Source organism: Lupinus angustifolius, unplaced genomic scaffold (assembly GCF_001865875.1).
Source record: "Lupinus angustifolius cultivar Tanjil unplaced genomic scaffold, LupAngTanjil_v1.0 Scaffold_184_35, whole genome shotgun sequence".
Classification (NCBI taxonomy): domain Eukaryota; kingdom Viridiplantae; phylum Streptophyta; class Magnoliopsida; order Fabales; family Fabaceae; genus Lupinus; species Lupinus angustifolius.
In genome coordinates this window covers 7237-25089 of record NW_017726752.1, presented here as the reverse complement: position 1 = coordinate 25089, position 17853 = coordinate 7237, and the positions used below count along the sequence as shown (strand labels likewise).

The following is a 17853-nucleotide window of genomic DNA, read 5'->3' as shown; positions in this document are numbered from 1 at the left end:
TCAGGATCCATCCTTCATCTACAGTATGATTATAGTTTTTTTTAATATTTTTTTCCTAAATTATTATTGAATTATAAATTTATTGTCAACACATAACATATCACTCATGTGTTGACAATGATTGACTAAGTAAAACATCTAAATTAAAAAGATGAATAAATTGTGGATGATGTACTCATCGTAAAAAATATGCATATCTACAATAATCACCTTATCTTATCTGCAACTATAGATGGTAGCACAATTTTTAGTCTCTTCACATATCATTCATTAAAAGACAAGGAAATTCCTTAACCATATAAGATGAAGAACGTATTTGTAGGATTTCTAGCTTTTGTAGCTATAATGCTCCTGATAGTGGAGTCAGGACAGAGCTTTAGTTGTGATGATGCAAAAAATCAAAGAGCTCCATGCTAAAATTACATCATTGGTCAAGGTGGTGATGCACCTCCAAGTGAATGTTGTAATGTGTCCGTGCATTGGTATCATTAATACCTACTACACCTGATAGACATGGTGTTAGTGTGAAATTATCCATCTCCAAGGACATAAATTGTCAAACGTAAGTATATATTTCTACAAACATGAAGTCCCTCATTTTTATTTTCTTCGTTATTTCATTAACTAATAAATCGTTAATTTCATAAGCTATCTAATTTCTTCAAATATATATAAGTTCATCACAGTTGTGACCTAAAGGAAGATATTAAATTGAAAATAACCTTTCCGTATAAGTATAATAATGTCTTGATGGGTTAAATCTCAAGTTTCACCAAACATCATTGATTCGAACCCATGTCATTTTGAGATGTGAGTTAAATTTTTATGAAGTGAATCAATCTTTATTCACATAAAATAAATTTTCGTTAAATAAAACATTTTTCTTCTACAATTCAAAATCAATAAGAACACAATATTAAAGAAAAATATAATTTAAATACAAACATGTTTTCGATTATTTATTTATTTATATTTTATTTCATTATTTTATACTTTATTTAAATATTGAAAAATATGGGGCTTAAAATATTAGGAGGAGAAAAAGCAATGCACTCATAGATCCTACCTAGAGGTCAGCCATTTATATCACGTTATTGTTTTGATGATTTAACACTCCAAATAAGTACATCAATTTCTATTACAACTTTTAAGGACTTATATTTTATACATTTCCTAAATTAATTAAGAGCACGTTCATATTTGTTTGTTTTAGCAATCATTACTTATTATTGAATTATAAATTTATTGTTATTATTATTTATATTTTCAAATATTAAATCGAATAGAAGTGACATATCACTCATGTAGAAGGAAAAATGATATGAAGGAAAAAAATATTAACATGCATTGATAAATACCGAAAAATAATTTATGCAGTGAAAGTGTAAAAGAAAGTATTATCAACATATAACATACCACTCATGTGTTGGCAATGATTGACTCTTAAAATAAGTAAAACAACTAAATTGAAAAGGATGAATAAATTGTAGTTGATGCACTCACCGTAAAAAAAATATGGATATCTACAATAATCATCATATCTTATATCTGCAACTGTACATGGTAGCTCAATTTTTAGTCTCTTCACATATCTTTCATTAAAAGACAAGGAAATTCATTAACCATATAAGATGAAGAACACATTTGTAGGATTTCTAGCTTTTATAGCTATAATGCTCCTGATAGTGGAGTCAGGACAGAGCTTTAGTCGTGATGATGCAACAAATCAAATAGCTCAATGCTTAAATTACATCATTGGTCAAGGTGGTGATGCACCTCCAAGTGAATGTTGTAATGGTGTCCGTGCATTGATATCATTAGTACCTACTACACCTGATAGACGTGATGCATGTGAGTGCCTTAAAGGAGTCGTTGCTGCTTTTCCTACAATAAAGGATGACTTCGCAAACTCTCTTTTCAAGAAATATGGTGTTAGTGTGGAATTCTCTATCTCCAAGGACATAAATTGTCAAACATAAGTCTACATTTCTACAAACATGAAGTCCCTCATTTTTATTTTCTTCATTATTTCATTAAGGAATAAATCATTAATTTCATAAGCTATCTAATTTCTTCAAATATTTATAAGTTCGTCACAATTGTGGCCTAAAGGAAGATATTAAATTGAAAATAACCTTCCTGTATAAGTATAATAATGTCCTAAGAGGTTAAATCTCGAGTTTCACCAAACATCATTGATTCGAACTCATGTCATTTTGAGACGTAAGTTAAATTTTTATGAAGTGAATCAATCTTTATTCACATAAAATAAAATTTCGTTAACTAAAACATTTTTCTTATACACTTCAAAATCAATAAGAATTTTTAAAGTCAAAATACCACAATATTAAAGAAAACTATAATTTAAATACAAACATGTTTTCGATTATTTATTTATTTCATAATTTTATACTTTATTTAAATATTGAAAAATATGGGGCTTAAAATATTACGAGGAGAAAAAGCAATGCAATCAGAGATCCTACCTTGGGGTCAGCCATTTATATCACATTGTTGTTTTGATGACTTAACACTCCAAATAAGTACATCAATTTCTCTTACAACTTTTAAGAACTTAATCATTGACACAAAACTTCAAAAGGGCTACTAGTAACACTAGATTAATTTGATTGTTCACCGTTTTTGTTTAGTCAAATAGTTAACAGATCATTGTTACTTTTTATTTACTTGATAGTTTTTTATTACCATACTTACTGATATTTTTGGTTTGTTTTTGTGCAGCATCCCTTGAGCTCAAAGTAATGAAGAAATTAGTTTATTAAATAAATGAGATATCCCTACTTCAATGTTGTTAGAGTTGATGAGAGTAGTAATAATAAATGGATATCTAATTTAATTTTTACATAATTTGTATTATGCTAATCTTGCAATAATCTTTAATAAAACAAATAATGAAGAAAAGATTCCTGAAGATATTTGGCACAACATAACCGCAGTTGGTTGTGTTAGGGAGGATTCAAATTGAAATTTATGATTGATATCATATATCATTTGCTCATCTACCCCTAAATTAAATTATATGTTAAAATTAGGGATGGGTGAATAACTTTGAATATATAGAATCGAGAGAACAAATATTATATCTCATAAGTAAATTGTATATGTATGGCATCATTTCATTTTGTGATCCATAACAAAAACAAATGGTATAACGTTGGTGTCTATGCATTTGTGTGAGGGAGGTAAATAACGAGAAAACCCAAGTAGCTAATCTAAGAAAAAATGGATAATAATATATTTAAAAATATTTATTTAAGTCATATATATATATAATTTATATTATGGTCATCTTACAATGATCTTTATTAATAAATGGAATGAACAAAAGATTGTGAAATATTTGTTACAACATAAACAAAATTTATTGTGCTTGTAAGGATTCAAGTTGAATTTTATAATTGGCATAATGCATCACTTGCTTATCTGCCACTAAGCTAAATCTTGTTAATATTCAGACTGGGTGACTAATTTGGGTATATAAATCAAAAAGAACAATAATTATATCACATAAGAAAATCTATATGTACTGCATGCTTTCATTTTGTATTCAATAATAAAAACAAATGGTATAATACGCAGGTGTGTAAGCATTTGTGTGAGAGAGGTAAATAAGTAGCTAAACATAATAAAGGGAAACATAATAAACCAAAATAAGTGCCAAGTGCTATGATGTTTCTAGCTGAAGTGATGCATTAAGTTCAGCACAACTTTTGTTTTGTTAAGTACAGAAACCCGTTAATAACATACCTTCCATTTTTTTCAGCTATCGACTCAAGTGCTAGGATTATAGATATTTATAATGATTTAGTCTTAAATAAAATTATTATACTTATATAATTGATGATTTGTTAATAATGTAAATAAAAATGTACATTATTGCTACATATTTATTAAACAATCGATAATTGTGCCAAAGTTGAAGATTGTAAAACAACAAAAGTTTAATAATTCATCTTATATCTTCATCACTCATAAATAATTACTGTTCATTTGTTATAAATTAAGTTTTTAGTTTCAGTTTATAAATTGTGAGATTATAATTTGTTTATCTTTAGGGTACCTTAGCTAAAAACTAAATATAAATTAATCTGTTTTATTTGGGTAAGGTAGAATGATTATTTTCTACATAGTAAATTATAAAAAATGTATGAGATTATTTGTTTATTTTCTACATAGTCAAGCATACATAATCTACGTTTTAAGCTTATTTTTCAAAAAATAAGAAAAAATTCAAAAGTTTAATCCATACCATGCATTAAATATGCTGCTGATGATAAATTCTAAGACAGTTAAGAACTTAAAAGCTAGGCACAAAAAAGTTTGAGACTGTAATCTATTTGGTAAAACAATATTTATATTTTGTAAAATTAACTTATAATTAGATAGTACAAGTAAATTAAAATAAGGTTCTGATTTATAAGTCATAAGTGACATCACTTATGAAATATGGATTCTTAAGTAAGCTCTTATTGACATATCAAATATGTATTTTCTGGATTTATAAACTCTTTTGTCGTGCAAAATCAAATAACTTATTTTGTAATCATATAATTTTATTGACCGACTTATAAGTCATTTAGGAGCTTTCCAAAGGCATCATGGAGTTTATGCAAATTTAAGTATCTCATGTTTATAGGAAAGAAAATTTTTGTGTTGATAAATTAGCTAATTTTAGTATTTCTTCCAAATGTCTTACTTCTTAGAGTGAAATCTAGAGACAATGTTATGTTGTATTCTGGGTGCGCAAATGCACACCCTGGATTTTTTTTGAAAAAATATGTATGTTATTTATAAAGAAAAATATATATTAATAGTGTATGAAGTTCTATATATTTTAACTATATCATACATCATCTATATTTAATCATTATTTACTCCTAAAAAATGTAATCTTAATAAATGTGAATAATGTATTGATCATGTATAAATTTTTATATTGATAGAACATAGATATTATACTGTCGATTATAACTCTACAAGCCCAAAATTTATTTTTTGTAAATGGTGACATGTTTCACAATTTTTTTTATCATTGATGTGTCGAATTATTTTATAATATTATAGATATGCAACTTAAGAAACTCCATGGTCATTTCTCCGAGAAAAATACTCAGTTGCTTCTTTGTATGTCTTGTTCGAGTTTAGTCGATTTATTCTCTAGTTTTAATATAACAAAACTCATTAAGTTTCCAAAGTTTTATTGAAGTGATTTTTGTTCAACTAAATTGGTGATTTTAATAATCAACTTGATACGATAATAGTGTTGAATTTGCTTCTTCGAAAGGAATAAATAATCTCCAAGATAAGTTGGTTGAAAGTAGAAGACACATTATATTGTTTACTGAATTAATTTGTCTTCTTTAAAATTAGCAATACAACTTAGAAAGTTTTTCCAATTATGAAAACTGTAAAATATAGATCGTGTAATCGAATGAAAAATGCATGGACGAATGAATTCTTAGAGACTTATTTTTAGCGAAACGTCTTCAACAATATTGACAAAAAATCAACAATATTTTACATATATTGCACACTCTGCCTCTAAGTCCTAGATCTGTCACTGGTGAAATCCCTTCCTTCATTTCTCAAAAATTTTCTAGAAAGAGGCTTTATCTTCCTAATTATAGATGTCCTTCCTTGTAATTGACTTCTTTCTAAGCTAATATATTGGTGGGGTGCTGTTGCACCAGTTACTTCAAAAAAAAAAAAAAGGAGTTTTGCCAAACATAACCTATATTTATTTATTTTTATAATATTTAACATTATTTATGCAGCTTCTTAATTTCCATTACATTATCCATTAAACTTGAAATTTAGCATGACAAAATAACATATCCCATCTTTACTCAAGATAACTATGTAAAAATCAATCATTAATGACGCTAGAAACAAATATTTGCCGTAGTTTAAATAAAATAATAAAAGAAGTATGTGCAAGTATAAAACATTATCTAAACGAATTTAAGTAATTGATGACTTTGCAATATCAAACGTTACCTATATCGACACAAACAAATTGTCCCCTAAAAATATAAACAAAGTGTTTTTTTAACACTTTAGGGACGATTGAAGAACGTTGCCAAAGACAAATATTTATACAATTCTTTTGTACCATCCCTTGAACACAGACTTGAAACGACAACAGTTCCAAATCACCGCAAAAATTAGTGAATAAATGCAAAATTAAATTAGGGAGAAATTAATGTTCCCATTTGGAAAGATAACCTCACTATAATGTTTGAATCAGTGTTGTTAAAACCATACCGGTTATCAAATCGGTCAGGGTACTGGTATAGTGATATAGTGGTTCAACCAGTGGTTCAGTAATTAAACCGCATGCCGGTTAAACTGGACATACTACTTATATTTTTATATATATAAACCTATAACAAAAAAAATTCCAAATAGGTAGATACTCAAATTTATAATCCATATTTATAATCTAGTCAAAATTCACATAAATAAACAACTTTAAGTCTTTAACAAATTCAAAGTCTAAATTAAAAAACATATATCAAACCAAAAGTATCACTTAACAACCGCAAAATATAAATAAATGACATAAGTTCACAACTCACTCTACAAAACAAATAAATTTGGAGTTTTAACATTTAACACCAATGAGTCAAAGTTGTCTCATATGAATATTATATTTTTATATCAAATCCTATCTTCAGACAGTACTCCAAGATTATACAAATGTATGTTAGGAACCAAAAGGTATAATCTAAGTATGCTTTGGAAGTATGTGCCTTGAAGAATGGTTGGAAATGTGGGCCACCTTGTAAGGGATTTTTAAGTTTTTAATTTATTTTTTTTAAAAAAATATGTGTATAAACCGGCCGGTTTTGTAAAATACCGGCCAGTTTACCGGTTTTGACCGGTTTGATACTTGGCCAGTTCAACACCTGTACCGTACCGGTTAGGGGTCTGGTTCACCGGTTTTCCGGTTGAACCGGCCGGTACGAAACGGTTTTTATAACTACGGTTTGAATATTTGTCTAAACATTGATTATGAAAAAAAAATTATATGATAGTAAAAAATTATTGAATGGAAAATTTTGATTTTAAAATAATTCCATTTGAATAAAAAAATATACACTTTCAAGATATTTCTAGCACTCCTTATAGAATAAAGTCTAAAGGAAACTTAGAGAAAACAATTATGACATTTGTTATGTCTTATACATTAACTTTTTCAGGAATTCACATCCTTCTTGTTAAGAGAGTTTTAACCTAAGAGTTGAATCTTAGGTACCATATCGTTATAAATCTTAGCAATAAAGATGAAAACAATATCAATAAATAGTTAATGAGTGTAAAATAATTGTTAAAACATTTAGATTAAAACTTCTTTGCTTTTGTCCCATACACTTCTCTACATGTTGGTGCTATTTGATGCTTTTGGAGAACAACTTGGATTGATTATATGTTATTTGTTATATCCTTAAGAGCATTTAATTTTTTTATATTAATTTGTGTTTGCTCGTCCTGTCTTATAGGATCCACAACACTAAAGCTATTGTATTGTTCTTTTTTTATAGATAAATACAACAATAATAATGATTTGAATAAAAGAATATATTAGATATGTTAAATAATATTATAATTTTATTTTTAATAAATAATATCATAATATTATATATAATAAATAATATTATTTATATTATATAATATTAAAATATAGAAAACCTAACAGTCTTCGAGGATGCTCTGCTAGGGTTCCAACTTTCTTGGAGATTCCTTTCCAAGCTTGTTGGATCTTCGTTTAAAATGGAAACTATGTTTATTCCTTGGAGTTTTCTTGAAGAAACACATCAAGCTCATGATGAAAAGCCAGCTGAAAATGCACCACCGAAAAAACCTTTGCACAAGTGCTTGGGCATACTTGTGACATTTCCTTCTCTCAACTACCTCAATCCTGCATAAAGGGTGATGCAGTGGCTATAAAAATTCCAGAATCTGAGTACCAAGCTGGTTTGCAATGATGCAAGTCACATCTTCATGGCAGTATTATTCTATCTAAGGGGGACACACCAATGAAGTTTACGAACCTAAAAGCAAAGCTAACAACTGTGTGGAATATGGTAGGAAGATGGAGTATATTATCTCTAGGCAAGGGATTCTATGAGTTCTCTTTCTCCTCTCTTGAAGATATGAGATTGATTTGTTCTACCGGTTCCTGGAATCTCAAGCCAGGAGTGCTTAGGCTATTTCTATGGACTCCAGATTTTAATCCCAGCATCCAAAGACAAACCCATTCTCAAAGTTGGGTGAGGATCCTCAGTTTGCCCTAGGAATATTGGAGTCCCAAAATACTTTTTTCCATAGCTGGTGGCGTTGGAACTCCTATCTCCTTGGATGGAGCAACAAGCAATCGATCCTTTGGTCATTTTGAAAGAGTGTTGATAGAGATAAATCTCAAGGCTGATATGCCTGAGCAGATTCTAGTTGAAAGGGAAGGATTTGCCTTCTTTGTAGGTATTGAATATGAAAATCTGCCTGAAATGTGCACCAAATGCAATGTTATTGGACATTTACTTTCTAACTGTCGTAAAGCCAAGAAGACTACAGCAGAGGAGGTCCTAAAACTTAAGAAAAAGGTACAAGAGAAAACTCCTATTTTGGATAGAGCTAAGGTTAATGATCTAGTCATAGAATTGGAGACCGACAACATGGAAGATATAAACATAAACTAGATGGAAAGGGTTGCTCTCACTCCTGAAATTCCCTTGAGAAGAGATCATAGTATGGAGTTTTTAAATGAAAATCTGGACGAATGCTCGTTGCCTGAGAATGACATACCCTTCCAGCAGGATTTGGGAGGGGAATTCATAGTTCAAGAAACTGAGCACATTTCAAATCCTGTGGCAGCTAATGACATAAGGATTGTTGGTAGGCTCTAGGCTGAGGAAGAAGAGAATCAAGAGGAGGAAAGTAATTTCACACCAGTTCTAAGCAAATCCCAAAATAAAAAAAATAAGGAAGAAGGGAAGCCAAGTAAGAGTTCAATTTACCCGTAGGGATGGAAATATCAAGAGTGCTCAATGAAGATTCTCTATTGGAATTATAGAGGATTAGGAAACCTTAACACAAGGTTGGTTCTTAAAAATTTGTGTCTTGTTCATAAGTCAGATCTAGTGTTCCTTGTTGAGTCTTTAATTCTATCAGCTGCAATAAATACTAGTTTTTGGAATGACTTAAATCTTACTCTCTTTGTTGCTAATGAAAGGGATAATCTTTTTCCCAGACTATGGGGGTTATGCAAAACTGGTTTAGATCCTAGCATTATCTCTAATTCGGCACAACAAATTTCTATTGTTATCAACATAGAGGGAAAATATATCAATGTCACTGCAGTTTATGCACATACTAGATACATTATCAGAAGAAACCTTTGGATTGAACTCCATTCTATAATGCACTCTTCCTCTGCTCCTTGGTGTTGCATTGGTGATTTTAATGTTCTCCTTGGTGCTCATGAATGCAAAGGATCTAGGCTTCCTGCAAGGCTGCCATCTGAGGAATTCAAGGCTTTTACAGATAATGCCAACCCCATTCATTTGACATCTAGAGGGTATCCCTTCACTTGGTCTAATAGAAGAAGAGGTTTGGCTCTTATAGAAAAGAGATTAGATAGAAGTCTCTGTAATGATAATTGGTTTAACTCATGGTCTCAGACTTCTTGTTGCACCTTGCCAAGGATCTCCTCTAATCATCACCCTCTTTTGATGTGCTATGAGATGGTTAACCAACAAAGGCCAACAACCTTCAAGTTTCATAAAATGTGGACTTTGCACCTGGATTGTAGAAGAGTAATTACTCAGGCTTGAGGTACAGCAGTTTTTGGTTGCCCAATGTTCATTCTCTCCCAGAAACTCAAAATCCTCAAAAATGAGCTTAAAAGTTGGAATGTTACTGTCTTTGGAAACATCCAACTTAATGTTAAAAATTCTATGCTAGCTGTGGAATCAATCCAAAATGAGATGCTTAATGATGACCAGGATCTTAGGGATCAGGAAGATGAAGCTCAAAATATGGAAGAGATTTTCTGGAAAGAAAAGGCTAGATGTGAATGGAATGCCAATGCGGATAGAAACACAGCTTTTTTTTCTTTATAAAGTGACAAAGATAAGGCAAAATACAAAGTCTATGTTCTTGTTGAATGATGGAGAAAGAATTCTCACTGATGCTGAGGATATTGGTAATCATGTATTGAGTTATTATCAGGACTTATTTGCAACTAAAAATATCACAACCAATTCACCTTTAATTCAGTCTGTCATTCCCTCTTTGGTTGAAGAAGCTGATAATGATATGCTTACCAAAAAGCCATCTACGGAGGAAATAAAAATGCAGTGTTTCCTATGAAAGGTGAAGGTGCCCCTGGCCCTAATGGTTTTGGAGGTTGCTTATCTCATATATATTGGGACATTGTTGAGCAGGAGGTTTGCAATTCTGTATGGCAATTCTTCTCTCAGGGATGGATCCTTTCAAACATGAATGCAAACAGCATAGCTCTCATACAAAAATTCTCGGGGGCTAACAAGGTGGAGGATTTTAGACCGATTGCTTTGGCTAACTTTCAATTCAAGATTATCACAAAGGTGCTTGCTGATAGATTGGCCACAATTGCAGCTAAAATAGTGTCTCCCCAACAAAGAGGCTTTTTGAAAGATAGGCACATTTTCGATTGCATTTTCCTTGCCTCTGAAGCAACAAACCTTTTGGACCATAAAAATTTTGGTGGCAATATGATACTAAAGTTGGATATTAGAAAAGATTTTGACATAATGAATTGGGAGTTTCTTCTTAAAACTCTTCAGACTTTTGGTTTCACTCAAAAATTCATTGCTTGGGTCAGGGTAATCCTTCTTTATGCTAAAATCTCTGTCAGCATCAATGGTCAAAATGTGGGCTACTTCAGTTGCAAGAGAGGAGTTAGGTAAGGTGATCCTCTTTCCCCTTTGTTGTTTTATCTAGCTGAAGATGATGTCTTTAGCAGGGGTATATCCAAATTGGTGAATGAAGGAAGACTCAGCATAATCTCTGGTCCTGCCAATTTGAAAACTCCAAGCCATGTTTTGTATGCTGATGACATTCTAATTTTTTGCAAGGGTATCAAAAGGGAAATCCTCTCATTAAACCAGTTAATTCTTGACTATGCTCAAAACTCTAGACAGATTATAAATGCTGCAAAGTGCAAGTTCTACACTACCAATTCTCCTACTAGGAAAATTGCTAGGCTAACTGATTTGTTAGGCTATTCTCTTGGTTCCCTATCCTTTATGTATTTAGGTAATCCTTTGTTTAAAGGAAAACTCAAGAAACTGCACCTTCAACCAATTGCTAATAAAATTGTTCAGAAGCTAGCAAATTGGAAAGGATCTTGTTTATCTATCATGGGCAGGGTTGAACTGGTAAGATCAGTGGTTCATAGTATGTTGTCATACAACTTTCACTTTTATACATGGCCAATCCAATTGATCAAGGACCTAGACATGAAGATTAGGAATTTTATCTGGGCTGGAGACACTGAGGTCAGGAAAATTTGCACAGTTAAGTGGATAACCATATGCACATCAACAAAGGAGGGAGGTATGGGGCTGAGATCCATCAAAATGATGAACAAAGCTGGTTTGCTAAAGTTAACCTCGTTAATGTTATCCTCACACCAGGATTGGGCTTGCTTTTACAGAGACAGATTTGGTTCTCATTTCAAACCCTCACCTAGATATTTCAAGTCCTCTATTTGGCATGGAATCAAGCAAAATTGGACAATGGTTCAGACCAATTCCTTATGCATGATTGGTGATGGCAAGAACACTAATTTCTGGAAGGATAACTGGTTAGGGAATCCCTTGGTTGACATTCTAAACATCCCTAAGTCCTGCCATTCTTTACTAAATGCTAAGGTGGTTGATGAGAACCTCTCCAGGAGATCCTTTTTACAACAATCTATCTTGTTTGGTGCAAGGGAACCCGCGGTTTGATGGGTTATCTTTGATGGTTAACTTTAGGCCGAATTGAAATGTTTTGGAGAAAAGAAGATGGTGAAGATTGAAGGGGGAATGGCGCCACAACAAAAGGTGTTGATAAGCCGGGGGATATTCGCCACAAGAACGTGGTTCTTGATAAGAATTATAATCTTGGATCAGCCAAGAAGTATGGAGAAGAGATACTCTCACTCAAAAGGATTAAACCTTGTAATTTTTGATTCGAAAACTAAGTTAATCTTCATTCATCCGAAAGCAATACAAATATAGGCCAAACTAGGGTTGGTCCAAGTAGTCTCAACCGAATCCTAGGTTACTTTCAAATTACACTTAATGACATTTTTGTTTTCCATGACAAAGCTTTAATTTCTAAGTCTTGGAATCATTGTTTTTTATGATAATTCGGCCACTTGAGTCTTCCATGAAGTAATTGCTTCCATGATCAATGTGTATGTTAAATGCCTTGCACGAATTCTCACTTGGTTGATTCATGAATGCATTAACCCTTTGGACGGCTACTTTGCACACTGAACTTAAGCTTGGACGGTTCATTCAATGTGCACATTAAAGTGGACGGCACCCTTGCATTTGAATTTCAAAAGTGGACAGATCAAACCCTTGAAACTTGCCTTGGACGGTTGCCTTTGAAAGATTGTTCAAACATGGCTTGAAATCATGTGGACGACAACTTGAATGATCTTCAAAGCTTCATTTATTCTTGGACGGTTGCTTTTGAAAGATTGTTCAAACTTGGCTTGAATTTATGCTTGAGTGGATGACAACTTGAATAATATTCAAAGCTTTATTTAATCTGAAATTAAAACAAAGACAAGTTAAATGCTTTAAATGAAACAACTTAGGACACAATAAATGTGTCCTAGCCATGTTTTAGAAACATGGTCGTGCCCTTATTAAAAAGGTTGGGGCTTATTGTCCCCATATTGGCCCACTTGTAATGTGATGTGATGAAAGAGGTGACTCCCTTGGTTTGAGCTAAAGGGAATTCCCTTGATGTCTTGGATGAGTAGGCTAAGTGCATTGTGCACTCGTTTGGCCCTTGCCCTTGTCATGGGCCCACTCATGCCTCTTAAATCATCATTATCCTTCTTAGGTTCATTCTGGTTCACATCAGTGGTGGATTTCATCCAGGGTAATAAATGGATCATTCCAAGCAGCCTTATGCACACATTTCCTCAGGTTTGTAATCAAATTACTCAAACGACAATTACAACAAATAATGATAGAGACATTTAGAAAAACTCTGGGGATGGTATCCTTTCATTCAAACAATCTTACTTGCATTGCATTCCTATTGCTTCTCAATAGAACTGGTTCAAGAGTATATGGTCAAGGGCCATCCCTCCTTCTAAAACATTCATCACTTGGAGATGGTTGTATAACAAAGGGCCAACTGATGAAAACCTCAATAAACGTGGCTGCCAAACAGTATCCAGGTGTAGTATATGTACTTGTAAATTGGAATCCTCCAACCACATCTTCCTTTCATGTAAGTTGGCCACTCATGTCTGGAATTGGCTTGGTAGCATATTCCATTGCAACCTAAACATGTCATCATTGCAAGCTCTACTTGGCAATTGAAACCTTGGTTGGAGTCCTCAACTCAAAGACACTCTTCGATCTTGTATCATCCTAACAATCATCCAAATTTGGATCACTAGAAACAAAATGAGATTTGAAGGCAGTAGTGTAACTTTCAGTAGAGTTATCACCAATCTCAGATTGGACATTGCTTTATCTGGTAAGCTTTATCATTCCTGGTCCAACTCCTCCATCATGGATTTCACAATCCTCAGAAGTTGGGATATCAAGATCAATCACAGAAGAGGCCCTAAAATGGTGGAGGTCATATAGCAAGCTCCAAGGCTGGGTGGGACGAAAGTGAACACTGATGGATCAACCTTTGGCTCTCCTGGCCATGTAGGGGTGGTAGAATCTTCAGGAATGCTTCGGGGGATTGCACTGCTTGCTTTGTTGAATTAAGCTCTCCCATATTGGCAGTGGATTTAGCTGATACGAAAGGTTGGCATGTGCTATGGTTGGAATGTGATTCTTCATTAGTAGTGGAAATTTTTGAAGGTAAAGTAGCGGTGCCTTGGAATTTGGATGCGAGATGGTTTCTTTGTAAGAAATTAATGTCCAGAATTGAACTTCAAAATCTCACACATCTATAGGAAAGGCAATGCTTGTGACGACAAGCTAGCTAAATTTGGAACTTTCTCCAAGTGCTTCACTTGGTGGAACTCCTATCCATATTTCATAAGTTATGATTGCTATAGGAATTGGTTGGGTCTCTCTAACTATGGGTTCAAATACATGTAATGTGTACTTCTTTTTTTTTCTTATCCTGTGCTTAGGCACTTTTGCCAAAAAAATAATAATAGAAAATCTAAATTATTAAAGCACCAATAAATAATAAATGATCCTATATGACTTTGTAATTGACATAAGTCTTTTGTGGCTGGATTTTTTATGGATAATTGATTAAATGGTTTGGGGAGTGTTAAACTACAATTCTGATCTCTACCAAATAATTTGGAGTCACCATTACGTTTTTTGGGGGTCAAAACATGGAAAACACTTTTTTACTCCCAAATTAGGTAACATGGTCATTGAACTATATTTGCAACATGTCCACTCGTATTCAAACATTACACATGCTATTAGCATGGACTAGTTGTACCCTTGATTTCTTTGATTAAAAATTATATATTAAAATAAAATAACATGTTTTTTTCACTTATATGTGTGATGAGTGATGATATTCCTCATACATATCCATATGCGCAATAGGAAAATCAAGAACACATAGTTCTGAATAGATAAATATTTAAATGTTTGAGTATATTTTAACTATTTTAAACAATAGAAGGTACACATCACAACTGTTCAAATGATGAGTTAAAAAAAGAAAAGAATATTCATGACTCTTCCTTCAACCATAGTATGATAATTATTATTTTATATTTTATAAATTTTCTTAATTAATTAATAATATGTTCATATTTGTTTTATTTTTGCAATCTTTACTTATTATTGAAACATAAATTTATTGTTAGTATTATTATTTATAATATGATATATTAAAGTGCACATAGTTTTTAATAGAAAAATATTTAAATGTTTGAGTGTATTTTAATTATTTTATAGAATACCAGCAACACATCATGAATTTTCAAATGATGTGTTAAAAAATAAATATTTATGACCCTTCCTTCATCCATAGTATATGATTGTTTTTTATTTTATATTTTATACATTTTCTTAATTAATTAAGAATATGTTCATGTTTGTTTTATTTTTGAAATAGTTACTTATTATTGAATAATAATTTTATTGTTATTATTATTTATATTTTAATATATTAAATTGAATAGAAGTGGCGTATCAAAAATGGCATATTTATCCCGCACCTGAGTTGTTGTATTGACGTCAATTGTCACTCATCCGCGTATGTTCAACTGTGCTCATCGTGGAATTCTTTGGAAAATTGAAGCATGCCGCATGGCTGAGCACATAAAAGTTGCTGATATTTTTTATGTGTCATACGTATTAACTTTTTTTAGGAATTCACATCAATCGTGTTAAGACAGTCTTAACCTAAGAGTTGATTCTTAGGTGCCACACAATTATAAATCTTTGGAATAAAGATGTAAACCACATCGGTAAATAATTAATGAGTGTAAAATAATTGTCAAAACATTTAGATGGAAACTTCTTTCCTTTAGCCCCCTATACTTCTCTACATGATGATACTATTTGATGTGTTGGAAGAACTACTTGGATAGATTATATGTTATTTTTTATATACTTAAGAGCATTTAACATTTTTATATTAATATGTGTTTTCTTTATATTTGTTTATCTTGTCTAATGGGATCCACAACTTTAAAGCTATTGTATTATTCATTTTTACAGATAAATACAATATAGTATTCATTTGAATAAAATATTATATTAAATATGTAAAATAATATTATAATATTATTTTTAATAAATAATACTATAAAATAGTTAATAATATATTATATTTAAATATAAAAAAACTAATAAATAACTAAAGTATTTAAGCACCAATAAGTGCAATAGGAATCTAGAGAACATACTTTAAAATAGAAAATTATTTAAATCATCTAGTGTATTTTAATTATTTTAAAGAACAGAAGCGATACATCGCGACCGTTCAAATAAAGAGTTATGAAAAAGAAATGAATATTCACGACATTTCCTTCATCTATAGTATGATTATTGTTTTTATTTTATTTTATACATTTCCTAAATTAATTAAGAGCATGTTCATATTTGTTTGTTTTAGCAATCATTATTTATTATTGAATTATAAATTTATTGTTATTATTATTTATATTTTCAAATATTAAATCGAATAGAAGTGACATATCACTCATGTAGAAGGAAAAATGATATGAAGGAAAAAAATATTAACATGCATTGATAAATACCGAAAAATAATTTATGCAGTGAAAGTGTAAAAAGAAATTATTGTCAACATATAACATACCAGTCATGTGTTGGCAATGATTGACTCTTAAAATAAGTAAAACAACTAAATTGAAAAGGATGAATAAATTGTAGTTGATGCACTCACCGTAAAAAAAATATGGATATCTACAATAATCATCATATCTTATATCTGCAACTGTACATGGTAGCTCAATTTTCAGTCTCTTCACATATCTTTCATTAAAAGACAAGGAAATTCATTAACCATATAAGAGGAAGAACACATTTGTAGGATTTCTAGCTTTTACAGCTATAATGCTCCTGATAGTGGAGTCAGGACAGAGCTTTAGTCGTGATGATGCAACAAATCAAATAGCTCAATGCTTAAATTACATCATTGGTCAAGGTGGTGATGCACCTCCAAGTGAATGTTGTAATGGTGTCCGTGCATTGGTATCATCAGTACCTACTACACCTGATAGACGTGATGTCTGTGAGTGCCTTAAAGGAGCCGTTGCTGCTTTTCCTACAATAAAGGATGACTTGGGAAACTCTCTTTTCAAGAAATATGGTGTTAGTGTGGAATTCTCTATCTCCAAGGACATAAATTGTCAAACATAAGTCTACATTTCTACAAACATGAAGTCCCTCATTCTTATTTTCTTCGTTATTTCATTAACGAATAAATCATTAATTTCATAAGCTATCTAATTTCTTCAAATATTTATAAGTTCATCACAATTGTGGCCTAAAGGAAGATATTAGATTGAAAATAATCTTTCCGTATAAGTATAATAATGTCCTGATGGGTTAAATCTCGAGTTTCACCAAACATCATTGATTCGAACCCATGTCATTTTGAGATGTGAGTTAAATTTTGATGAAGTGAATCAATCTTTATTTACATAAAATAAAATTTCGTTAACTAAAACATTTTTCTTATACAATTCAAAATCAATAAGAATTTTTAAAGTCAAAATAACACAATATTAAAGAAAAATAATTTAAATACAAACATGTTTTCGATTATTTATTTATTTCATAATTTTATACTTTATTTAAATATTGAAAAATATTGGGCTTAAAATATTACGAGGAGAAAAAGCAATGCAATCAGAGATCCTACCTTGGAGTCAGCCATTTATATCACATTGTTATTTTGATGACTTAACACTCCAACTTTCTCTTACAACTTTTAAGGACTTAATCATTGACACAAAACTTCAAAATGGATACTAGTAACACTAGATTAATTTGATTGTTCACCGTTTTTGTTAAGTCAAATAGTTAATCTGCAAAGAATGTCACACACACAAAGCTGGGTTAAAATCATGGGGCTTCTCCAGGAATATTGGAG

General features: G+C 31.3%; 2 protein-coding genes across 2 annotated transcripts; both read left to right on the top strand.

Moving 5' to 3' along the window:
• Positions 1–1631: 1631 nt before the first annotated feature.
• LOC109340529 (non-specific lipid-transfer protein A-like) lies at positions 1632–1979 on the top strand. The gene has a single exon (XM_019578239.1). It carries the CDS (start codon positions 1632–1634, stop codon positions 1977–1979), a length of 348 nt encoding a protein of 115 aa, XP_019433784.1.
• Positions 1980–16811: 14832 nt separating this feature from the next.
• On the top strand, positions 16812–17117 carry LOC109340528 (non-specific lipid-transfer protein A-like). The gene has a single exon (XM_019578238.1). It carries the CDS (start codon positions 16812–16814, stop codon positions 17115–17117), a length of 306 nt encoding a protein of 101 aa, XP_019433783.1.
• The last annotated feature ends 736 nt before the right edge of the window (positions 17118–17853 follow it).